The 26,090-nt window shown below is 49.3% G+C and overlaps 1 protein-coding gene across 1 annotated transcript in view; it reads left to right on the top strand.

The window, feature by feature from the left end:
* Positions 1-7,887: 7,887 nt before the first annotated feature.
* LOC142803729 (uncharacterized) overlaps positions 7,888-26,090 on the top strand; it is a 42,090-nt gene continuing 23,887 nt past the window's right edge. Inside the window, exon 1 of the mRNA XM_075889484.1 lies at positions 7,888-8,298. Within this exon, the coding sequence (XP_075745599.1) occupies positions 7,967-8,298 (332 nt within the window). The 5' untranslated portion in view covers positions 7,888-7,966. The remainder of the gene's footprint in view (positions 8,299-26,090) is intronic.

Here is a 26,090-nt window from a genome sequence, read left to right as displayed (position 1 = left end):
AGAAGGTATTCAAAATCCGTAGATTATTGCGTTCTGCGAATTCTACTAGTAGCTCTCCTCTGGCGTTTTTAGTACCGATGCCATAACCTCCTACTGCCTGGTCTCCAGCCTGCTTCTTCCCTACCTTTCGATTAAAGTATCCCACCAGTATAGTATACTGTGTTTTTACCTTACTCATTGCCGATTCCACGTCTTCATAGAAGCTTTCAACTGAAGCATCATCATGGCTGGATGTAGGCACGTAAGCCTGTACCACCTTCATCTTGTATCTCTTATTCAGTTTAATTACAATACCCACCACCCTTTCATTATTGCTATAGTATTAATCTTTGTTACCAGCTATGTTTCTGTGAATTAGGAACCCCACTCCCAGTTCTCTTCTGTCAGCCAAGCCCCGATAGCAAACGACGTGCCCATTCTGTAGCACCGTATAGGCCTCATGTGTCGTCTTAACCTCACTGAGCCCTAATATTGACGCAAGGTAGGCTGGCAACTATAGTAGCCAGCCTCTGAAGAGGACAACGAAGTAGGTCTGTGTGCGCGTGCTCTGGTGTTCGCGTTTCTGGCCCTTGGGTTACGAAAGTAAACGCCCTATTTTGTACCTACGTGCCTGTGTCTTTGTGACATTTTCTGGTGGAGGTGCGGGGTACGGTAGATGATACGGTCCCCTGAGAGCACCCCTGACGCAAGTCCATCGAGTATCTCAGCCGAGCTTACCCCTGTGCACGTACGTTCCAGCCGTCGTCTCCAGGGACTCGAGCCACAGCACGGTTTGCTGCCTGAACGTCAGAGGACTATGAATCAAACACCGCCTAACGTCACCGCGCCAGCACCAGCGCACCTGGTTATCAACCAGCCCAAGACGCCGAAGACATTTCACGGAGCTGCTTTTGAAGATGCCGACGACTGGCTCGAGCATTTCAACCGGGTCGCCGTCATCAACGATTGGACCCCAGAGCGTAAGCTACGCTATGTGTACTGCTTCTTTGAGGACTCTGCGAAAACGTGGTTTGAGAACCATGAAGCAGCGCTTACGTCATAAGATGAGTTTCAACGGCAGTTCCTCAAGGCATTTGCCCGAGAGGACAGGAAAGAGACAGTTGAGCGTGCTATAGAGGCAAGGGTTCAAGGCCCTAACGAAAGCATGACGACCTACGTAGAGGACATGGATCGGCTTTTCAAGCGTGCGGAGCCCTCTATGTCCGAATCCAAGAAAGTTCACCACCTAATGCGGGGTGTTAAAGAAGAGATTTTTGCCGGCCTGATTCGCAGCCCGCTTGCGACACTTGCGGAGTTCCATGAGGAAGCCACTGCCATGGGGAGGGCCCTTCAACAGCGTGCCAGGCAGTATAACCGTGGTGTAAACCCAAGTGAGGTCACTTCTGTCACTCTCGGCAATGACATCAGCGCGTTGCGAGAGCTTATCAGAGCTCTCATTAAGAAAGAGCTACAAAAGATGCAGGTGACTGCTTCACCTGCAGAGCAGCTCTCCATTGCGGAGATGGTACGCGCCGAGCTACGGCAAGCCGTTCACGCTCCCCAACCATCCGAGGCGCCACAACAGAGGCACTGCGTCGAGATGAGCTCCATCGTGCAGTTCAACCAGCGTGTTTTACCCCAATGAGCGACACGCTCAGCAAATGGAGGTAGGCTTCCGCCCTCGCAGCTCACCGTTGATCGCTGAAGCAAGACCGAGAAAGAGTGACATCTGGCGTACACCCGACCACAGGCCCCTTTGTTTCCACTGCGGGGAAGCCGGACACGTCTACCGAACATGTCCCTACCGTCGTGTGGGTCTCCGTGGATTTTCGCCTAATGCCCCTCGTCCACGACCTGGCGAGCGACCACAGGAAATAGAGAGTTTCATCTCGAATCGTCGCAGTATCGAACATCGGTCACAAGAGCCTCGCTCGTCGTCGCCTGCTCGCTACAGGTCACCGAGCCCAGCCTATTCACGCGGCGCTCCAAGACGCCGTTCACCCAGTCCTGCAAGTCGGGAAAACTGAGTTCAGCGACCTCCGGAGGTGAGGCCGCTGACGCTGACTCTACGGAAGATCCTCCACTACGACGACAGCGACAGTAGCAAAAAGATGTACAGACGCAGTCAAACTTGATGCGAAGAGTGGTGACATCAAACATTGCGGTAACTGTGGACGACGAAGAAGTAATAGCGCTAATTGACACTGGAGCAGACACTTTCGTTATGAGCATGGGTCTTGCCTGCAGGCTGAAGAAAGTTTCTACCCAGTGGGCTGGGTCGCAGGTACGTACGGCAGGAGGCCATCTTCTTACTCCGGTGGGGCGGTGCACAGCGCGAGTCAGTATTCACAGATTTACGTATCTCGGAGATTTTGTAGTACTGCCGAGTTGCTCGAGGGACCTAATTCTCGGACTGGACTTTCTGCGTGATAATGGAGCCATGATAGATTTGCAACAGTCGCAAGTGACGTTTTCTGCGGCACACGCTTTAGCGCGCAACCCTCATGGCAGTTACGTCAATGGTTGGAGAATTGTTGACGATGACGTCTCGTTACCGCCGGAGAGTAGCGTGTTCACCTTGGTAGCCTGCGACATTTTTGACGAGTTCAACGACTATGAAGGTATTGCTGAGGCAAATATCCCGCTGCTGCTCAAACGAAACATATGCATAGCCCGATGCCTTGTTCGGTAAGAGAATAAACGCTCTGGAGTTCTGCTGACCAACTTCAGCAATGAGTTTGAGCACGTTCCTAGAGGGACTACTGTCGCTTTTCTCAGTGAAATCGCCGACTTTTTCGATATCGGCACATTGGATACGACTTCACCGCATGCAAAAGCTTGCGCTGACCTGGGAAGCCGCATTCACGTTAATCCAGACTTGCCAGATTCACGAAAAGAGCAGCTGCTAAACCTTGTGAGGGAATTCTCGGACTGCTTCTCCACAGCATCGAAAGTTCAGCGTACCACCATTACAAAACACCGCATTGTTACCGAGGAGTCGGCGCGGCCTCTTCGCCAACATCCATACCGTGTGTCCCCGAAGGAAAGAGAGGTGATTAAGCGTCAAGTTCAAGAAATGCTGAATGATGACGTCATCCAACCCTCGACAAGTCCGTGGGCGTCACCTGTTGTCTTAGTAAAGAAAAAAGACAACACACTACGCTTCTGCGTCGACTATCGACGGCTTAACAAAGTCACGAAACGCGACGTTTACCCCCTGCCACGGATTAATGACGCCTTAGACCGTCTACGCCACGCCCAGTTCTTCACATAACTGGATCTCAAGTCAGGGTACTGGCAAATTGAAGTTGACAAGGGCGACCGTGAGAAAACCGCGTTCGTGACGCCTGACGGGCTCTACGAATTTAAAGTGCTGCCTTTCGGTCTTCGGTCTCTGTTCCGCTCCCGCCACGTTTCAACGCATGATGGATACTGTACTAGCTGGACTAAAGTGGCAGACGTGTCTTGTATACTTGGATGATGTCGTTGTGTTTTCAACCACATTTGACGAACATCTTTCAAGGCTAAAAAGTGTCCTCACTGCAATAAGGAGAGCGAACCTTACCATCAAGCCCGAAAGAGTGCTACTTCGGCTATCAGGATCTCAAGTTTCTCGGCCACGTGGTTAGCCCGGGGGGTTTTCAACCAGATCCGGAGAAGCTGGCAGCCGTTGCCGATTTCTCTCGTCCTGGAGACAAAAAGGCTGTTCAGCGATTCCTCGGACTCTGTGCGTACTACCGCCGTTTTGTCGAAGGATTTTCGAAAATTGCGGAACCTCTTACAAGACTGACACGGCCAGATGTACCTTTCGTATGGACGGAAGAACAACAACAAGCCTTCGTAGAGCTGCGCAATCGACTGCAGACAGCTCCAGTGCTGGCACAGTTCGACGACACTGCCAACACCGAGATCCACACAGACGCCAGCAACGTGGGAATCGGAGCCATTCTAGTTCAATGGCAGAACGGCGCAGAGCGTGTAATCGCTTACGCGAGCCGCAGTCTCACAAAAGCAGAGGCTAATTACTCTACCACCGAAAAAGAGTGCCTAGCAGTCGTTTGGGCCATTAGCAAGTTTCGACCCTACCTATACGGCCGGCCATTTCGAGTGGTCAGTGACCACCATTCGCTCTGTTGGCTTGCCAATCTACGGGATCCATCAGGCCGCCTCGCCCGCTGGAGCCTCCGCCTTCAAGAGTACGACATGACGGTGGTCTACCGATCAGGACATAAGCATACAGATGCTGACTGCCTGTCTCGTGCTCCTATTTCCCCGACGTCATCTGACACTGAACAAGATTTACCGTTTCTTGGCATCGTCGATGTGGTGCGGATGGCTGAGCTTCAACGTTAGGACACTGAGCTACTTCCTGTCATCCAGCATCTTCAAGGAGAAGACTTTATCGTCCCACGCCGACTCTCGCGTGCTTTGACTACGTATTGCCTGCGGAATAATGTTCTCTACAAGAGAAATCTTGAGAGCAGCCAGGAAACTTTCCTCCTCGCCGTTCCAATGGCACTGCGTGAGGAAGTTTTGCAGGCGTGCCACGACGATCCTTCGGCCGGTCACTTAGGCTTTGCTAGGACATTAGCGCGCATCCGACAGAAGTACTACTGGCCACAGCTGTATTCGTCCGTTCAGCGCTATGCGCGCACCTGCCGTGACTGTCAGAGGCGTAAAGTTCCACCCGCAAAGCCCGCCGGTTTCCTCCAACCTTTAGATCCACCTCGAGCACCATTTCAGCAAGTAGGGATGGATCTTCTTGGTCCCTTCCCTACGTCATCCTCAGAAAATAAGTGGATAATTGTCGCGACCGACTATCTGACTCGCTATACAGAAACCAAAGCTGTGCCTAAGGGAACTGCAGTTGAAGTCGCCATATTCTTTGTCCACGACATTGTTTTGCGCCATGGTGCACCTGCTGTTCTCATAACCGATCGCGGAGCAGCATTTACGGCAGAGTTATTGCAACAAGTCACCAAGCTGACGCACACCAACCACCGGAAAACAACAGCTTATCATCCCCAAACGAACGGCTTGACGGAGAGGTTAAACAAAACATTGGCCGGCATGCTATCTATGTATGTTGATGTAGAGCACAAAACGTGGGATGAAATTTAGCCGTACGTCACGTTTGCTTATAACACTGCTGTGCAAGAGACCACAGACCTAACACCATTTGAGCTTGTTTATGGCCGTCGCGTCACAACACCGTTAGACGCTATGCTCCCCGTAGACCAGGACAACAGCAGAAATGACAGCGTTGACGACTTCGTTGAGAAAGCCGAGGGAGCCCGCCAGCTTGCACGGAACCGCATTCGCGCGCAGCAAGATATCGACGCTCGCCGTTACAACCAAGGCCGAAGGAGCGTCCACTATCAACCAGGTGACTATGTATGGGTGTGGACACCAGTTCGACATCGTGGGCTTTCGGAGAAGCTATTTCGGCGCTACTTTGGCGCTTAAGAAGTTGTGCGCTGCCTCAGTGACGTGAATTACGAGGTAGTTCCCCAAAGCTCCGACACCAGTTTAAACCGTAGACGTCCACGTCCAGAAGTAGTCCATGTAGTACGGATGAAACCGTACCACGCCCGCGAGTTATGAACACTTCGAACTTTTTCCTTATTATCCACAGCAGCGCGTGCTTTTTTTTTATTAACGTAATCACTTTTTTTCTTTCATGGTCACCTCTAGCATCTCAGTCAATCGACCGGGACGGTCGCTTTTGAAAGGGGGGAATTTACGCAAGGTAGGCTGGCAACTATAGTAGCCAGCCTCTGAAGAGGACAACGAAGTAGTTCTGTGTGCGCGTGCTCTGGTGTTCGCGTTTCTGGCCCTTGGGTTACGAAAGTAAACGCCCTATTTTGTACCCACGTGCCTGTGTCTTTGTGACAATATATCACATTTAACACCCTCTAGCTCCTCGAATAGTACAGCTAGACTTCCCTTACTAGATAAGGTTCTAGCGTTAAACGTTGCCAAGTTCAGGTTCTAATGGCGGCCTGTCCGGATCCAGAGATCTTTAGCACCCTCTGCTGCGTTGCAGATCTGACCACTCCCGTGGTCATTTGCTTCGCAGCTGCTGGGGACTGAGGGCTGTGAGTTAATGGACGTATGCATGTGGGAGGTAGTGGCCAGATATTGCACCAGGGTGGCCAATCCTTCTCTGGTGAGGGAGTGTGTTACCGGCGGTGGTTACCAGTGAGGTCGCACCCCAGGCATCTTAATGCAGTTCCATCACCACGCGGATTTTTTACCTGGTTGGGAACTGCGCGGCACCAGGATTTAAACCACGGACCTTTGCATGCGAGGCGGATGCTCTAACCACTACGCCATCGCCGTACTATAAGAATTAGCAGTAACCCAGATCACACCCCACCAGTAGTGATAGAAGAAGTCAGAAAAGCTTTGGAGAGCATGCAAAGAGGCAAAGCTGCTGGTGAGGATCATGTAACATCAGATCTGCTGAAAGATGAAGGACAGATTGTGTTAGAAAAACTAGCTGCCCTGTTTATGAGGTGTCTCCTGACGGGAAGAGTACCAGAGTCTCGGAAGAACGCTAACATCATCTTAATACATAAGAAAGGAGATGACAAGGACTTGAAGAATTACGGGCCGATCAGCTTGCTCTCTGTAGTATACAAGCTATTTACAAAGGTAATTGCTAACAGAGTAAAGAAAACATTGGAATTCAATCAACCAAAGGAACAAGCAGGATTTCAAACAGGCTACTCAACAATTGACCACATTCATACTATCAATCAGGTAATAGAGAAATGCTCAGAGTATAACCAACCACTATACATAGCCTTCATAGATTACGAGAAGGCGTTTATTCAGTAGAAATATCAGCCGACATGCAGACACTGCGGAATCAGGGCGTCGATGAAGTATATATAAACATCCTGGAAGAAATCTACAGGGGATCAACTGCTACCATAGTGCTTCATAAAGAAAGCAACAGAATACCAATCAAAAAGGGTGTAAGGCAGGGGGGCACAATCTCCCCAATGCTATTTACCGCGTGCTTACAGGAGGTTTTCAGAAGCCAAAAATGGGAACAGTTAGGGATAAGAGTTAATGGAGAGTACCTTAGTAACCTGCGCTTCGCCGATGACATTGCATTGCTGAGTAACTCAGGGGGCGAATTGCAACTCATGATTACGGAGTTAGACAAGGAGAGCAAAAAGGTGGGTCTTAAAATTAATCTGCAGAAAACGAAAGTAATGTACAACAACCTCAGAAGAGAGCAGCGCTTCCAGATAGGCAATAGTGCACTTCAAGTTGTAAAAGACTATGTCTACTTAGGGCAGGTAATAACAGCAGAGCCGAACCACGAGATTGAAGTAACTAGAAGAATAAGAATGGGGTGGAGCATATTTTGCAAGCACTCTCAAATTATGACAGGTAGATTGCCACTATCCACCAAGAGGAAGGTCTATAACAGCTGTATCTTACCGGTACTTAGCTGCGGAGCAGAAACCTGGAGACTTACAAAGAGGGTTCAGCTTATATTAAGGATGACGCAGCGAGCAATGGAAAGAAAAGTGGTAGGTGTAACCTTAAGAGACAAGAAGAGAGCAGAGTGGGTTAGAGGACAAACGGAGGTTAAGGATATCATAAATGAAATCAAAAAGAAGAAATGAACACCGGCCGGACATGTAGCGCGTAGACAGGATAACCGCTGGTCATTAAGGGTAACTATATTGGATTCCCAGAGAAGGCAAGCGGATTAGGGGGAGACAAAAGGTTAGGTGGGCAGATGAGATTAAGAAGTTTGCGGGTATAAATTGGCAGCAGCAAGCACAGGACCGGGTTAACTGGCGGATAATGGGAGAGGCCTTTGTCCTGCAGTGGACGTAGTCAGCCTGTTGATGATGATTATGATGATGATGAATCTTTAAAGATACCAAACATACTTTTCTTCACGCAGTAATCGGACTCTTGGCTCGCCCGAGATCCAGAGGCCCATTATAGGCGTCTCAAGATGACCGAAGAAGACGATGACGACGCCAAGAAGAAAAAGAAGAAACATTCCAAAAAGAAGCAGTCCAAAGGCAAAAAGAAGAGCAAGAAAGGTTCCAAGGGTAAAAAGAAGAGCAAGAAAGGTTCCAAGGGTAAAAAGGGTTCCAAAGGAAAAAAGAAGGGCTCCAAGAAGGGCTCCAAGAAGAGCTCCAAAAAGAGTTCTCCGAAAAAGAAGGGAGGTTCCAAGCCCGGGTCTCCGGAGCGAGAGTCTGGCGCCGCGTCGCCTGCCTCAAAATCACCGTCACCCGCGCCGGCGGCTGTGGGACCTGTGCTATCGGTCGACTGGTCGAGAAGGTGAGCGTATTCTCTCGAATTCATCTGCTTTCGTCGGTAATTACAGTGGTTACGATACTCGGCCACTTGACCAAACGTCGCGGGTTCGATCTCGACTACGGCACTCGAATTTCAGTGGAACCGAACTGCTGGAAGCCTGTGTGCTGTGAGATGTAAGTGCACGTTGAAAAACACGGGACGATCAAAATTTGCGAAGGCCTTCACTACTGCGTGCCTCTTAATCGTGCCCTGGTTCTACTCGTATAACCACATATTATTATTATTATTATTATTATTATTATTATTATTATTATTATTCCCAGGCCCTTGCCTACTTGATAGTTATAATAATAACAATTCAATCACTGTAGCATAAGCCAGAGGAGAATCGGAACCTGGAGATGCCCTCTTACACTCATTTAATAATTTCCGCATAGTAGCACAAGTCAGCAACCAAGCTAGCAAGAAAGAGGGCAGTTCGCGAGTGGCAAATGAGCAATTTTAGCTTCTTCCTCGGCGAAACGTTACACCCAATGACGCAACAGACACACACTCGGAATTTCGAAGACTCAACAGTTGACTTACGTAGACTGCTGGAACAGCTGTTTCACGATTTTAAAATGAGTGTCAAGAAGAAATCGGATAAGACAACATTCGCAACGTTATCAGAAACAAGAGATTCGAATTTCAACGTAAGGCGAGCACATGGTACAGCAAGCAGACCGCACGAAGCCAGGCTAAATTTTAATGTTGCCAGAACTAAAGCATTCTTTCTAAATTCGTGAATCGTATGTAAGTGTCCAGTTTACACAAGTATGCCGTGGTGCTCCCTGGGATGCAGCTCCGCCAAAACTTTCAGAGCGGCGTTTAATGAGGAGCCATCACGTCAACGTAGCCACTAATAAACTTGCATTTATAACGTTTCTCTGGCACATTTGCATGTCTTAGCAGCGGAGGTGTCGCAGCTTTTCATTATGAAGTCTGGTAGGACTATATAACTATCTTGAACCGGCCCGCACTCTCTTTAACCACCGTGGTTATTTGTCTGGCGTAGAATGAAAATTAATACCATGTAAATTATTACACTGCTAAATAACATTGCTTTATGTATTACTTTACTAATTACGATTATACAAGTAACACACTGTCGTTAAAAGCACTGTGAAATGCAAATTAGGACCCTGTTAACTAGGATAGTGCTAGTAATCATAACATTGATGTCCACCTTGTTAACTAAAATTACACTAATTATTATATTGCTTAAAAGTTTTGTTACTGAAGGTCTTCTGAAATGATACTTTGCTAATTAAGACCCTGCTAACTCTCTCTTGGTTGATCCAGCTCCTTTGATACTTCACACCTGGCACTATTAGTACGAAGCTAGCTCAAAATTTTTCTTCGTATGACTATACGGGTGCTCCCGCAAAATCCAGCCAGACCTTTAAAATATACCGATGCAACCTTAGCATGTTGCTGACTTGCGTGGAGTATGTCGCCCTTTTTTCAGTAGATTGTCACATAATTTGTGAAGTGTCGCACTTTTTGTGCGGGACCCTTACGATGTGTGTTCCCAAGACATTGGCACATACATAGGTGAAAAGAAAATTTCTCACGGGCCATCAGTGCATTTTGTTCGCTGTTCGCGCTATACGCATCATATAATACTGATGTACAAAAATTCATGTTCATCGGGTTACCGACATATCACGTTCTGCTCGCTTTGATTATTTGTAAGGCCCCTGTCATTGTATTTCACAAGAGATCAGCAATTTACCGTGCTTTACACGTCTATGGTTTTTAAACAGTTGGAGAATTCTCGCAATATTCTGTGGCCTCGGTTAGGGTTACCAGCAACCATACGTCGGCGAACTCACCCAAGAATAGACTTTCGGGACAAACTCAGACTCGGATCAAGCCGTGAGTCTGAGCTAGAGCGGGTCTGGGTGGGTAATATTTTCGTGAGTCTTGAGTCTGAGTGAGTCTGGTTGAAGAAAATTTTCGTGAGTGTGAGTTTGAGTGAGTTCAGAGCCTGAGTGAGTCTGGGTAGGTAATATTTTCGTGAGTCTTAAGTCCGAGTGAGTCCGCTTGAAGAAAACTTTCGTGAGTGTGAGTTTGAGTGAGTTCAGAGCCTGAGTGAGTCTGGGTGGGTAATATTTTCGTGAGTCTTGAGTTCGAGTGAGTCCGGTTGAAGAAAATTTTCGTGAGTGTGAGTTTGAGTGAGTTCAGAGCCTGAGTGAGCCTGGGTGGGTAATATTTTCGTGAGTCTTGAGTCCGAGTGAGTCCGGTTGAAGAAAATTTTCGTGAGTGTGAGTTTCAGTGAGTTCAGAGCCTGAGTGAGTCTGCGTGGGTAATATTTTCGTGAGTCTTGAGTCCGAGTGAGTCCGGTAGAAGAAAGCTTTCGTGAGTGTGAGTTTGAGTGAGTTCAGAGCCTGAGTGAGTCTGCGTGGGTAATATTTTCGTGAGTCTTGAGTCCGAGTGAGTCCGGTTGAAGAAAATTTTCGTGAGTGTGAGTTTCAGTGAGGTCAGAGTCTGAGTGAGTCCGCGTGGGTAATATTTTCGTGAGTCTTGAGTCCGAGTGAGTCTGGTTGAAGAAAGCTTTCGTGAGTGTGAGTTTCAGTGAGTTCAGAGCCTGAGTGAGTCTGGGTGGGTAATATTTTCGTGAGTCTTGAGTCCGAGTGAGTCCGGTTGAAGAAAATTTTCGTGAGTGTGAGTTTGAGTGAGTTCAGAGCCTGAGTGAGTCGGGGTGGGTAATATTTTCGTGAGTCTTGAGTCCGAGTGAGTCCGGTTGAAGAAAATTTTCGTGAGTGTGAGTTTCAGTGAGTTCAGAGCCTGAGTGAGTCTGGGTGGGTAATACTTTGGTGAGTCTTGAGCCCGAGTGAGTCCGGTTGAAGAAAATTTTCGGGAGTGTGAGTTTCAGTGAGGTCAGAGCCTGAGTGAGTCTGGGTGGGTAATATTTTCGTGATTCTTGAGTCCAAGTGAGTCCGGTTGAAGAAAATTTTCGTGAGTGTGAGTTTCAGTGAGTTCAGAGCCTGAGTGAGTCTGGGTGGGTAATACTTTCGTGAGTCTTGAGCCCGAGTGAGTCCGGTTGAAGAAAGCCTGAGTGAGTCTGGGTGGGTAATACTCTCGTGAGTCTTGAGTCCGAGTGAGTCCGGTTGAAGAAAGCTTTCGTGAGTGTGAGTTTGAGTGAGTTCAGAGCCTGAGTGAGTCTGGGTGGGTAATATTTTCGTGAGTCTTGAGTCCGAGTGAGTCCGGTTGAAGAAACTTTTCGTGAGTGTGAGTTTGAGTGAGTTCAGAGCCTGAGTGAGCCTGGGTGGGTAATATTTTCGTGAGTCTTGAGTCCGAGTGAGTCCGGTTGAAGAAAACTTTCGTGAGTGTGAGTTTGAGTGAGTGCAGAGCCTGAGTGAGTCGGGGTGGGTAATATTTTCGTGAGTCTTGAGTCCGAGTGAGTCCGGTTGAAGAAAATTTTCGTGAGTGTAAGTTTCAGTGAGTTCAGAGCCTGAGTGAGTCTGGGTGGGTAATATTTTCGTGAGTCTTGAGCCCGAGTGAGTCCGGTTGAAGAAAGCCTGGGTGAGTCTGGGTGGGTAATACTCTCGTGAGTCTTGAGTCCGAGTGAGTCCGGTTGAAGAAAGCTTTCGTGAGTGTGAGTTTGAGTGAGTTCAGAGCCTGAGTGAGTCTGGGTGGGTAATATTTTCGTGAGTCTTGAGTCCGAGTGAGTCCGGTTGAAGAAAATTTTCGTGAGTGTGAGTTTCAGTGAGTTCAGAGCCTGAGTGAGTCTGGGTGGGTAATACTTTCGTGAGTCTTGAGCCCGAGTGAGTCCGGTTGAAGAAAGCCTGAGTAAGTCTGGGTGGGTAATACTCTCGTGAGTCTTGAGTCCGGGTGAGTCCGGTTGAAGAAAGCTTTCGTGAGTGTGAGTTTGAGTGAGTTCAGAGCCTGAGTGAGTCTGGGTGGGTAATACTTTCGTGAGTCTTGAGCCCGAGTGAGTGCGGTTGAAGAAAATTTTCGTGAGTGTGAGTTTGAGTGAGTTCAGAGCCTGAGTGAGTCTGGGTAGGTAATATTTTCGTGAATATTAAGTCCGAGTGAGTCCGGTTGAAGAAAATTTTCGTGAGTGTGAGCTTGAGTGAGTTCAGAGCCTGAGTGAGTCTGGGTGGGTAATATTTTCGTGAGTCTTGAGTCCGAGTGAGTCCGGTTTCTTGAGTCCGAGTGAGACCGGTAGAAGAAAACTTTCGTGAGTGTGAGTTTGAGTGAGTTCAGAGCCTGAGTGAGTCTGGGTGGGTGTTGTGAGTGAAGTGCGCGAGTCAAGTGACTTTCAAATTTGGCGCGTAAGATGAACTACTGACAATGTGTGCAAGATGGCGTATTGCGCCAGTGCGGCGAACACTGGCGATTGGAAAAAGAAGAAAATTCAAGGGAATGGGAGAAAAATCCAGAGCCAGGGCATCGAAGAACGAGGAAGAGGAGATTCGGGCTCGTGCTTGGAAGAAGAAGGCTAGGGTGCGGCGTGCGACCTCGTCGGGTGCGAGTACCTCCTGGGCGTCAGGGCATCCACCTAGCTGGCGACTGTTTCCACGGGGTCCTGGTGACCATTCAACCGCAGCGGCTATTGGCGAATCCTTGGCAAGACCTTGGTCTGATGTTCGAGCGGAAGACAGCGCAGCAGATGACGTCTACCGGGAGCGGGAGCAAGCCGTCGGGCTACGGGCCCGAGCTTATGCACTCTCACCACGGCAGCTTCCCCAATGGACTATTGAAGGGCGTGAACCGCTGGTGAGCCGTATCCGTCTTCTCTCGCGTCCGGACTCAAACACGAGGACTTTAACGAAAAGGACTGTTTAGACTCTTAGAGGTTTCCGCTCGCTAACGAAACTGACAGTGCTAATTAGTTAACATTTTTCTGATCTTAGTATTTTCCTTTTTGTGGTTTTTTTTGTGTGTTTGTGAAAGTATAATTTTTTTTGCAAATCAAACGCTCACTTCCTTTTCTCGTGAGAGATTAACGTTTCACAGCTAGCTCGACTGGCTTTATTTACTGAACCTGTCACAAATTGGCGTCCGCTACGACAGGACGTGAGTGTTTGCCACTAAAAAGTAGATTTGAGTAAGGCTAACTAAAAAAGTAAAATGGGCTCGCGAGAGTTGATGGCGCTGGCAGAACGCATGGGGTTGGAGGGAGCAGAATTGCAGGCTTGGTTTGACGCACGAGAAGCGCGTGAGCGCGATGAACGAGCCGCGGAGAGAGACGCGAAGAAAGAACAGTTGGAGCTGGAAGGCCGCAATTTACAGCTACGTCTTGAAGTAGCAAAAACGGAGAACCAAACCCGAGAAGCAAGCCAGCGACACTTGGAAGTAGAAGAGAGGACGCTGCAACTGCGCCTGAGAGTAGCTGAGGCCGGTTTCGGTCAGCCTACGGTGGCTGACACGGGCAACCAAAGGAACGCGCCTATGGTAGTGAACCCGCATAACTTTATACCCGTTTTCAACGAGGACAGAGACGACCTTGACGCCTACCTGAAAAGGTTTGAGAGAGTGGCGACAGGTCAAGATTGGCCACGGGAAAAGTGGGCCACGGCTCTTAGTTTGTGCCTTGGCGGAGAGGCTCTGAAGGTATTTGGACGGTTGTCACCGAACGATTCCCTGTCATACGACGAAGTCAAATTGGCACTGCTCCAGCGTTTTCGCTTCACGGCTGATGGCTACCGTGAGAAATTCCGGAAAAGCAAGCCTGAAGACGGCGAAACTGGAAAACAGTATGCCACGAGACTCCAAAGTTTCTTTGACAGGTGGATAGAAATGTCTCAGACAGAGAGGAATTTCGATTCAGTCCGTGACTTGATTGTAGCCGAACAATTCATGGCGAACTGCAGTAGTCAGCTGGCGCTCTTCTTACGGGAGAAGAACTGCAAGACTCTGGAAGCCATGGCAGAGGCAGCTGATATATACATAGAGGCAAAGAGATTGAAGAACTTATTAATAGTTCAGAATAAGAGTGAGGACACAACTGGGAAGGCTAAATTGATTTCAAGCCCAAGAGCAGAGATGCAATGTTTTGTTTGTGGCCGTAAGGGGCACAAGGCTTCTGACTGTCGAAGTAAACCTAAACAAGTATTTTGTACAAATTGCCGTAAGTGGGGGCATGATGTGAAGGGCTGTCAGAAAATGACTGGCACTTCGAAATCAACTACATCTTGTTTAATGCTACCCAAAGAAGAGACCGGTCCACAACAATCCATGATTGATGGCGACGACTCGGACCGAGACGACAATGTTATGGGCACGGTGAAGACGCAAGCGCAATGTAGGAAACGTCCCATGCCAGTGTTACCAGGGGAAGTGAATGGACAAATTGTTCGAGTCCTAAGGGACACCGGAAGCAACACGTTGGTAGTACGCCGGTCATTAGTACCTGATGAAGCGCTAACTGGCACTACCGCGACGTTGTGGTTGGCTGATGGCAGCACCATCGTAACCCCTGAGGCGGAGATACGTATCAGATCTCCATACTTTTCCGGCATGGCCATCGTCAAGTGTATGCCGTCGCCACTGTATGACGTCATAGTTGGGAACGTACCGGGGGCCCGTGACGCCAATGACCCCGACGTTTCGCGGAAACTTTCTCAAGATCAATTCATTAAGAAAAAAGTTCATTCTGCGGACGAAGGTAACCACCCAAATTCTCAACTGGTTGGTGCCGCACGTCTCAATAGTTCGCGAAGGGCCATCTCTGTTGGGCTCCCTGGCCAGATGTCTCGCAAAATGTTTCGCGAAGAACAAGAAAAAGACCAGACGCTTGACATCTGCAGAGCCAGAGTGGGTAAGAAGTTTGTTAGAAAGGGCTCGACATCTTTTTCTTTCGTAGCCAAGAATGGTATTCTTTACCGACAATACTTCCTGTCCCCTGGTAAGATCATTGAACAAGCCATAGTCCCGAAGTCCCTGAGAGGCCAAGTGTTACGTTTGGCTCATGAAAATGTCATGTCAGGTCATCAGGGTGTAAAAAAAACAATAGATCGAGTTCTGGACGCCTTCTACTGGCCCGGGGTACAAGAAGATATCCGCAGATATGTCCGATCATGTGACGCCTGTCAAAGGACTTTACCGAAAGGCAAGGTGGGCAAGGTGCCTCTAGGGCGTATGCCGTTGATCGACACCCCTTTTGAACGTGTGGCGGTCGACATCATTGGACCGATAACTCCAGCCTCGGCAAAAGGCCATCGGTATATTTTGACTCTTGTGGATTTCGCCACTCGCTACCCTGATGCAGTGCCTTTGACAGCAATTGACTCAGCTACAGTGGCCGAGGGACTTGTCGAGATGTTTTCTCGCATTGGTTTTCCACGAGAAGTCTTGGCTGATCAGGCATCGTGCTTTACCTCAGATCTAATGAAGGAGGTGAATGAACTACTGGCAGTCAAGCATCTTAGCTGCACTCCATACCATCCTATGTGCAACGGGATGGTAGAGAGGTTTAATGGAACACTCAAGCAAATGCTCCGCAAAATGGTTCAAGAACAGCCTAAATGTTGGGATCGCTTGCTAGCACCTCTTTTGTTTGCTTATCGTGAAGCCCCACAAGCAAGCTCCGGGTTCTCACCATTTGAACTTATTTATGGCCGACATATTCGAGGACCTCTGAGCATCCTGAAAGAGCTATGGACTCATGATCAGGAGAACGAAGAACTTAAGACGACGTACGGATATGTCCTGGATTTAAGAGAGCGAATTGAGAAGACACTGGAGCTGGTACGACAAAACCTGAGCCGAGCACAGGTGTCGCAGAAAAGGTATTACGACCGCCACAGCAAGCAACGGGACCTGAAAGCTGGTGACCGTGCATTGATCTTGCTTCCCACAAGCAACAACAAGTTATTGATGCATTGGAAAGGGCCGTTTCCAGTCATAGAAAAGAAAAACGACTATGACTACTGGCTGGACCTTGGACACAGCAAAAAACTTTTCCACATAAACATGCTGAAAAAGTATGAGGAACGCCGTGAAGAACAGCTTCCTCAGACATCATCTTTTGTCGTTCTGGAGGAAGAGGAGTCTGAGAAACCACTACCAACTTTCAAAGTACAGGGTAGCTGCGGTATTGACTCCATAAAGCTTGGAGATGAAATCGGGGAGCGACAGCGGGTGGAGATACGGGACATCTTAAGTACCTACGAAGACGTATTCTCGGAGATCCCAGGAAAAACAAGACCACGTGGACCACGGATAGAGAAGAAGCGTTTGAATCACTCAAAAAGGCTTTGTCTTCTGGGCCAATCGTCAAAGCACCCGATCTGAAAAGAGAATTCGTGCTTCGGTCTGACGCCTCTGATTCTTGTATAGGCGCTATCCTTATGCAAGAGCATGATGGCATCCTCCACCCTGTGTCATATGCCAGTCGTCAACTTCAGCCTCGCGAAAAGAGATACTCAGCAATCGAGAGGGAATGCTTAGCGTTGGTCTGGGCGATAGAAAAGTATCATGTTTTTCTGTACGGAACGTCATTTGTCGTACAGACCGATCACCAACCACTGCAGTATCTCCTAAGGGCAAAACACCTGAACAGTAGGGTATTACGGTGGAGCCTCGCGTTACAAGAATATTCATTCCGAGTCGAGCACATTAGAGGCTCTGAAAATGTCGGCGCAGATTATATGAGCCGGTTGTGAATTTTTACGTTTTCTCGAGACAAGCGACTACTTCAAGTTGTTTGTTTGTTAAGGACATCTTGTGAATGGACGACGCGTGGTGACTTCTCGCGCACTGAACTGCAGTTTATTTTTCTTCGCAAAAGAAACTTTTCAAAGGGGGGACTCTTGTTGTGAGTGAAGTGCGCGAGTCAAGTGACTTTCAAATTTGGCGCGTAAGATGAACTACTGACAATGTGTGCAAGATGGCGTATTGCGCCAGTGCGGCGAACACTGGCGATTGGAAAAAGAAGAAAATTCAAGGGAATGGGAGAAAAATCCAGAGCCAGGGCATCGAAGAACGAGGAAGAGGAGATTCGGGCTCGTGCTTGGAAGAAGAAGGCTAGGGTGCGGCGTGCGACCTCGTCGGGTGCGAGTACCTCCTGGGCGTCAGGGCATCCACCTAGCTGGCGACTGTTTCCACGGGGTCCTGGTGACCATTCAACCGCAGCGGCTATTGGCGAATCCTTGGCAAGACCTTGGTCTGATGTTCGAGCGGAAGACAGCGCAGCAGATGACGTCTACCGGGAGCGGGAGCAAGCCGTCGGGCTACGGGCCCGAGCTTATGCACTCTCACCACGGCAGCTTCCCCAATGGACTATTGAAGGGCGTGAACCGCTGGTGAGCCGTATCCGTCTTCTCTCGCGTCCGGACTCAAACACGAGGACTTTAACGAAAAGGACTGTTTAGACTCTTAGAGGTTTCCGCTCGCTAACGAAACTGACAGTGCTAATTAGTTAACATTTTTCTGATCTTAGTATTTTCCTTTTTGTGGTTTTTTTTGTGTGTTTGTGAAAGTATAATTTTTTTTGCAAATCAAACGCTCACTTCCTTTTCTCGTGAGAGATTAACGTTTCACAGCTAGCTCGACTGGCTTTATTTACTGAACCTGTCACAGTGGGTAATATTTTCGTGAGTCTTGAGTTCGAGTGAGTCCGGTTGAAGAAAATTTTCGTGAGTGTGAGTTTGAGTGAGTTCAGAGCCTGAGTGAGCCTTGGTGGGTAATATTTTCGTGAGTCTTGAGTCCGAGTGAGTCCGGTTGAAGAAAATTTTCGTGAGTGTGAGTTTCAGTGAGTTCAGAGCCTGAGTGAGTCTGCGTGGGTAATATTTTCGTGAGTCTTGAGTCCGAGTGAGTCCGGTTGAAGAAAGCTTTCGTGAGTGTGAGTTTGAGTGAGTTCAGAGCCTGAGTGAGTCTGGGTGGGTAATATTTTCGTGAGTCTTGAGTCCGAGTGAGTCCGGTTGAAGAAACTTTTCGTGAGTGTGAGTTTGAGTGAGTTCAGAGCCTGAGTGAGCCTGGGTGGGTAATATTTTCGTGAGTCTTGAGTCCGAGTGAGTCCGGTTGAAGAAAACTTTCGTGAGTGTGAGTTTGAGTGAGTTCAGAGCCTGAGTGAGTCGGGGTGGGTAATATTTTCGTGAGTCTTGAGTCCGAGTGAGTCCGGTTGAAGAAAATTTTCGTGAGTGTGAGTTTCAGTGAGTTCAGAGCCTGAGTGAGTCTGGGTGGGTAATACTTTCGTGAGTCTTGAGCCCGAGTGAGTCCGGTTGAAGAAAATTTTCGGGAGTGTGAGTTTCAGTGAGTTCAGAGCCTGAGTGAGTCTGGGTGGGTAATATTTTCGTGAGTCTAGTCCGGGTGAGTCCGGTTGAAGAAAACTTTCGTGAGTCTGAGTATGAGTGAGTTCAGAGCCGGAGTGAGCCTGGGTGGGTAATATTTTCGTGAGTCTTGAGTCCGCATGAGTCCGGTTGAAGAAAACTTTCGTGAGTGTGAGTTTGAGTGAGTTCAGAGCCTGAGTGAGTCTGGGTGGGTAATATTTTCGTGAGTCTTGAGTTCGAGTGAGTCCGGTTGAAGAAAACTTTCGTGAGTGTGAGTTTGAGTGAGTTCAGAGCCGGAGTGAGCCTGGGTGGGTAATATTTTCGTGAGTCTTGAGTCCGCATGAGTCCGGTTGAAGAAAATTTTCGTGAGTGTGAGTTTCAGTGAGTTCAGAGCCTGAGTGAGTCTGGGTGGGTAATATTTTCGTGAGTCTTGAGTCCGAGTGAGTCCGGTTGAAGAACATTTTCGTGAGTGTGAGTTTCAGTGAGTTCAGAGCCTGAGTGAGCCTGGGTGGGTAATATTTTCGTGAGTCTTGAGTCCACGTGAGTCCGGTTGAAGAAAATTTTCGTGAGTGTGAGTTTCAGTGAGTTCAGAGCCTGAGTGAGTCTGGGTGGGTAATATTTTCGTGAGTCTTGAGTCCGAGTGAGTCCGGTTGAAGAAAATTTTCGTGAGTGTGAGTTTCAGTGTGTTCAGAGCCTGAGTGAGTCTGGGTGGGTAATACTTTCGTGAGTCTTGAGCCCGAGTGAGTCCGGTTGAAGAAAGCCTGAGTGAGTCTGGGTGGGTAATACTCTCGTGAGTCTTGAGCCCGAGTGAGTCCGGTTGAAGAAAATTTTCGTGAGTGTGAGTTTGAGTGAGTTCAGAGCCTGAGTGAGCCTAAGTGGGCAATATTGTCACGTGCTTTTCGAAAAAGAAAGACAATGACAGTTGTGCATGCGCCATGAAGTACAACGAAATGGATGAAAAAGAAGAACTCTCTTGCGCGTTCTATTAAAAGAACCTACCAGCTTCTGGCGTCTCAGTTTCTGCCGCAAGACCTCTGTTTCGACGTCTTGACACTGGTGGAGGTGCTGGAGCCTACAACCTGATGCAGGACAGTCTTGCTCGGACCCGTTCACCTAGTCCAGAGACTCAGCCCCTCGTCACGACTCCAGTGCATCGATTCAGTCGGCGCCTACTAGGCCTAAGTCCAGAGTCCGCACCTGTTCTGCCTCTTTCCAGCATGGCAGCTCCTACGACATCCACGGTTATCCCGCCATCGCAGACCACTCTTCCCTCGCAGGTAACTCTTGAACATCCTCGCGTTCCTGAAGTTTTCCGTGGGGAAGAGTACGAGGATGTCGAGGACTGGCTCGAACAGTTCGAACGGGTCGCTGTATCCAACCACTGGAGCGAACAGCACAAACTTGGCCGTGCATATTTCGCACTGGAAGATAGCGCTCGCACGTGGTATGAGAACCGCGAGGCTACATTCCAATCTTGGGAAGACTTCCGTCGAAAGCTCCTCGCTACATTTTTGAACTCGGACCGATGGGATCGCGCACAGCAAGTGATTGAGGCACGTGTGCAAAAACCCAATGAAACAGCCGCCATGTACGCAGAGGGTATGATCCGTCTGTTTCGACGAGCTGACCCTGACATGCCCGAGTCGAAGAAGGTGCGTCACCTAATGCAGGGTGTTAAGGAACAAGTGTTTGCGGGCCTCGTACGAAATCCACCTACAACTCTAGATGAATTCATAAGAGAGGCGACAGTCATCGAGCGCGCACTGCAACAACGACGTCGACACTTTGACCGCCTGCAGAACCACACGGCAGTAAGTGCTGCAGCTCAGAACACTGCCGTATGCGAAAGTTCCCTGCGACAAATGATTAGGGAAATACTGCGTGAGGAACTTCGGGCCCTCTGCGTTCCCCCTGCCTAACCGCCAGTCGCATCTGTTGCCGAAATCGTCCGCCAGGAGTTCAGGCAAGCCATTACACCACACGCGCCAAATCCTGAGCCGCATCCAGCGAGCTACGCTGATGTGGTCCGTCGTCCTCCACCAACATTTGTGGCGACGCCCTTCCAGCCACGACCCACTGCCGTACCTTGGTGGCAACGAGATTCTACGAGACGACCACCAGTTCGCCGAACGGACTTGTGGCGCATGGCCGACCGTCGACCTATTTGCTACCACTGCGGAGAACCTGGTCACATTGCCCGCTATTGCCGTCACGGCAATTCTGGGTTCGGGAACTTTTCTCGTCCCACTTCTTTCCGCTCCGAAGACCATCGTGCCCACGATGCCGATCAACTATCGCCTGCTCAAGCAACCCCACCGCGTCGCTGGCGATCTCCATCACCTGCGCGTCACCGTGACTTCCCTCAGAGCTACGCGGACGTCACCAGAGGCCGTTCGCCTAGCCCGCGCCGGGGAAACTAACTGATGCGACCTCGGGGGGCAAAGTTGCCAATCGTCGACACACTGAAAAGTTCCCCCAATCATCGCAAGAAGGTATCACGACAACGACGATGAATACGACGACGAATAATAATGCTGATGAAGTTGTACGTGCCGATCTGAGCGTTCTCATTGACGGACATCACGTTACAGCACTGGTCGACACTGGCGCCGACTTCTCAATCATGCGACAAGAGCTCGCCGACCGCCTCAGAAAGGTCAAGACACCGTGGACAGGGCCACACATAAGGAGTGCTGGTGGTCAGCTGATGACACCTACGGGTAAATGCACCACTAGACTTCGCATCGGAGATTCTAGCTTCGTGGCCACTTTCGTCCTGTTGCCAGACTGCTGTAAAGAGTTAATTTTGGGCATGGATTTTCTTCAAGATCATGGCGCTGTTATCAACATCCCTCAACGTATGGTGACGTCTTGCGCTCATCCTTATGCCGATAACAGCAGTGAAGAACCGCGCGGCCGTTTGCGAATAGCCGACGATGTGACACTCCCACCGAGATCCTGCTGCCTTGTGTCGGTGTCTAGTGGGTGTCCTTGCTATAAAGATGTGATAGCGGAGCACATAGTCACTCTTTTGTTCACGCAAGGCATTTCCATCGCGAGGGGCGTCCTGGCGCTTACTGGTGGACAGGCAGAAGTGCTCCTCACAAACTTCAGCAATGAGCGCCGTCAAATCCAGAAGGGTACCGCAATTGCCTACTACGACGATGTAGACCAAGCTGGGGATTGTTTTACCTTGCAACCAGATGACGCGGCTGTCCCCGCCTCGACAACTTTGTCGGTGGACATCTGCTCTACGCTACCGCCCTTTGATAGGAAGCGCCTGCTTGAACTTATACACCAATTCGAAGACTGCTTTTCGCGTACGTCAAAGGTACAGCAAACACCATTGACCAAGCACCGCATCATTACTGAAGACAACACGCGACCGATTCGGCAAAACCCCTATCGTGTGTCTCCGAAAGAGCGCGAGGAGATTCAGAAGCAAGTACACAAGATGCTCGCGGATGACGTCATACAACCTTCGAAAAGTCCTTGGGCGTCCCCCGTGGTTTTGGTCAAGAAAAAAGACGGCAGCTTGCGCTTCTGTATTGATTACCGCAAGTTGAACCAAGTCACGAAGAAAGACGTCTATCCACTGCCCCGCATAGACGATTCACTCGATCGGCTGCGTCATGCGCGCTATTTCTCTTCAATGGACCTCCGAAGCGGCTACTGGCAGATAGAAGTCGACGAGAGAGATCGTGAAAAAACGCCCTTCGTGACGCCCGATGGTCTATACGAATTTAAGGTGCTTCCTTTTGGGTTGTTCTCGGCGCCAGCCACTTTTCAGCGTCTCATGGACACCGTACTATCAGGCCTGAAGTGGCAAACATGCTTGGTCTATCTGGACGATGTTATTGTATTCTCAGCAACATTCGAGGAACATCTCAGCCGTTTATTCACCGTCCTCCAAGCCATACGTTCGGCCGGCCTTACTTTAAAACCGGAAAAATGTCATTTTGGTTTTAACGAACTCAGCTTCCTAGGCCACGTCGTCAGTCACGAGGGTGTTCGACCTGACCCGGCCAAAATAGACGCCGTAGCGCAATTTCCTGCACCATGCGGCAAAAAGGCCGTGAGACGCTTTTGGGGGTTGTGTGCCTATTACCGGCGATTTATTGAGGACTTTTCGTCTATTGCGGCGCCATTGACACGACTCACACGTGAGTACGTCCCCTTCTTTTGGGGTGAACAACAGCAAATGGCGTTCAATGAACTACGACAACGCCTGCAAACACCTCCAGTCCTCGCGCACTTCGACCAGGAAGCCCCTACAGCACTTCACACTGACGCCAGCAATGTAGGTCTGGGTGCCGTTCTGGTGCAGTGGCAAGACGGCTGTGAAAGAGTAATAGCCTACGCCAGCAGAACTATCTCTCGCACGGAGGAGAACTACTCGACTACCGAGAAGGAGTGTCTCGCCGTGGTGTGGCCGGTCATCAAATTTCGTCCATATTTGTACGGCCGCTCCTTCAAGGTTGATAGCGACCATCACTCTTTGTGCTGGCTCACCAACCTTAAAGATCCATCTGGCCGTTTGGCGCGCTGGAGCCTAAGACTTCAAGAGTTCGACATGACCATCGTCTATAAATCTGGGAAGCGGCACACCGACGCCGACTGTATCTCACGGTCGCCAGTGGAGACTGTCGCTCGTGATGACGAAAACATCGACGCGGCATTCTTGGGAGTCGTCAACACGGCCACTATTGCACAGGAGCAGCGCAGTGACCCCGAGCTGTTACCACTCATTGAATATTTAGAAGGACGACGTAAGGACGTGCCACGGTTATTTGCCAGAGGACTGCCATCTTTTTGCTTGCGAAACGATGTTCTCTATAAGAAAAACTTCTCACCAACCGGCAACCCGCACTTGCTCGTCGTGCCAGCCTCTCTTCGAAAAGAAATTATGGAAGCGTGCCATGATGAAGCAACTTCTGGTCATCTAGGCTACACCCGAACATTGAGCCGACTGCGATGCAAGTACTACTGGCCAAAGTTACCCGCTGATGTTAACCATCACGTGCGAACTTGCAACGACTGCCAAAGACGCAAAGCGCCTCCTAGCAAGCCAGCCGGTCTTTTACATCCAGTCCTTGCACCAGCGAAACCGTTCACCCAGATTGGAATGGATTTCCTGGGCCCCTTTCCAACTTCCACAACAGGTAACAGATGGATAATCGTGGTCACCGATTACCTCTCCCATTATGCGGAGACTAAAGCTATGCAGCGCGGCACAGCAGCAGAGGCCGCTCAGTTCTTCATCGAAAACATCGTCCTTCGGCATGGCGCTCCGACAGCAGTGATCACAGACAGAGGACCTGCCTTCACCGCAGAACTTTTGGAGTCGGTTCTCAGACTCAGCGGTACAGCTCACCGGAGAACAACTGCTTACCATCCGCAGACAAACGGACTGACAGAGCGCCTCAATAGGACCCTCACAGACATGATCAGCATGTACGTTGACACGGAACATAAAAACTGGGATCAGATATTGCCGTACGTGACCTTTGCCTATAATACCGCTCGACAAGAAACCACTGGAATGACGCCGTTCAGTCTGATCTATGGTCGCGAAGTCACGACAACGTTGGACGCCATGTTGCCGCATGAGTGTGACGACATCCATGTGGACGCCGAAGAGTTCACTCAGCGCGCCGAGGAAGCCAGACAGCTCGCGCGTGTGCGCATCTGTCATCAACAGCATCAAGATGCACAACGGTACGACCCCCGACACAAGTTTATTAGCTACACACCAGGCGACAAGGTCTGGGTCTGGATTCCGATACGTCGACGTGGTCTGTCGGAAAAACTGCTAAGACGATACTTTGGCCCATACAGCGTCACGCGACGCTTGAACGACGTGAACTATGAAGTTGTTCCCGACACTGACTGTAGTTCTAAGCGCCGAAATCATTTACCCGAAGTCGTACACGTCATGCGTATGAAACCGTATTTATCCAGTTGACGCGACCACTTCATACACCTGGTAGAGCGCCTAGGTTGCGCATCGGGACGATGCCTCTTTCGGAGGGAGGCAAATGTCACGTGCTTTTCGAAAAAGAAAGACAATGACAGTTGTGCATGTGCCATGAAGTACAACGAAATGGATGAAAAAGAAGAACTCTCTTGCGCGTTCTATTAAAAGAACCTACCTGTTTCTGGCGTCTCAGTTTCTGCCGCAAGACCTCTGTTTCGACGTCATGACAATATTTTCGTGAGTCTTGAGTCCGAGTGTGTCCAGTTGGAGAAAGTTTTCGTGAGTGTGAGTTTCAGTGAGTTCAGAGCCTGAGTGAGTCTGCGTGGGTAATATTTTCGTGAGTCTTGAGTCCGAGTGAGTCCGGTTGAAGAAAATTTTCGTGAGTGTGAGTTTTAGTGAGTTCAGAGCCTGAGTGAACCTGGGTGGGTAATATTTTCGTGAGTCTTGAGTGCGAGTCCGGTTGAAGAAAATTTTCGTGAGTGTGAGTTTGAGTGATTTCAGAGCCTGAGTGAGACCGGGTGGGTAATATTTTCGTTTGTCTTGAGTCCGAGTGAGTCCGGATGAAGAAAATTTTCGTGAGTGTGAGTTTGAGTGAGTTCAGAGCCGGAGTGAGCCTGGGTGGGTAATATTTTCGTGAGTCTTGAGCCCGAGTGAGTCCGGTTGAAGAAAATTTTCGTGAGTATAAGTTTGAGTGAGTTCAGAGCCTGAGTGAGTCTGGGTGGGTAATATTTTCGTGAGTCTTGAGTCCGAATGAGTCCGGTTGAAGAAAATTTTCGTGAGTGTGAGTTTGAGTGAGTTCAGAGCCTGAGTGAGTCTGGGTGGGTAATATTTTCGTTTGTCTTGAGTCCGAGTGAGTCCGGTTGAAGAAAATTTTCGTGAGTGTGAGTTTGAGTGAGTTCAGAGCCGGAGTGAGCCTGGGTGGGTAATATTTTTGTGAGTCTTGAGCCCGAGTGAGTCCGGTTGAAGAAAATTTTCGTGAGTATGAGTTTGAGTGAGTTCAGAGCCTGAGTGAGCCTACGTGGGTCCTATTTTCGTGAGTCTAGTCCAAGTGAGTCCGATTGAAGAAAATTTTCGTGAGTGTGAGTTTGAGTGAGTTCAGAGCCTGAGTGAGTCTGGGTGGGTAATATTTTCGTTTGTCTTGAGTCCGAGTGAGTCCGGTTGAAGAAAATTTTCGTGAGTGTGAGTTTGAGTGAGTTCAGAGCCGGAGTGAGCCTGGGTGGGTAATATTTTCGTGAGTCTTGAGTCCGAATGAGTCCGGTTGAAGAAAATTTTCGTGAGTGTGAGTTTGAGTGAGTTCAGAGCCTGAGTGAGTCTGGGTGGGTAATATTTTCGTTTGTCTTGAGTCCGAGTGAGTCCGGTTGAAGAAAATTTTCGTGAGTGTGAGTTTGAGTGAGTTCAGAGCCGGAGTGAGCCTGGGTGGGTAATATTTTTGTGAGTCTTGAGCCCGAGTGAGTCCGGTTGAAGAAAATTTTCGTGAGTATGAGTTTGAGTGAGTTCAGAGCCTGAGTGAGCCTACGTGGGTCCTATTTTCGTGAGTCTAGTCCAAGTGAGTCCGATTGAAGAAAATTTTCGTGAGT

Source organism: Rhipicephalus microplus, chromosome 3 (assembly GCF_043290135.1).
Source record: "Rhipicephalus microplus isolate Deutch F79 chromosome 3, USDA_Rmic, whole genome shotgun sequence".
Classification (NCBI taxonomy): Eukaryota; Metazoa; Arthropoda; class Arachnida; order Ixodida; family Ixodidae; genus Rhipicephalus; species Rhipicephalus microplus.
Note: the sequence above shows the minus strand (reverse complement) of the source record. Positions and strands in the feature narration are given on the sequence as shown.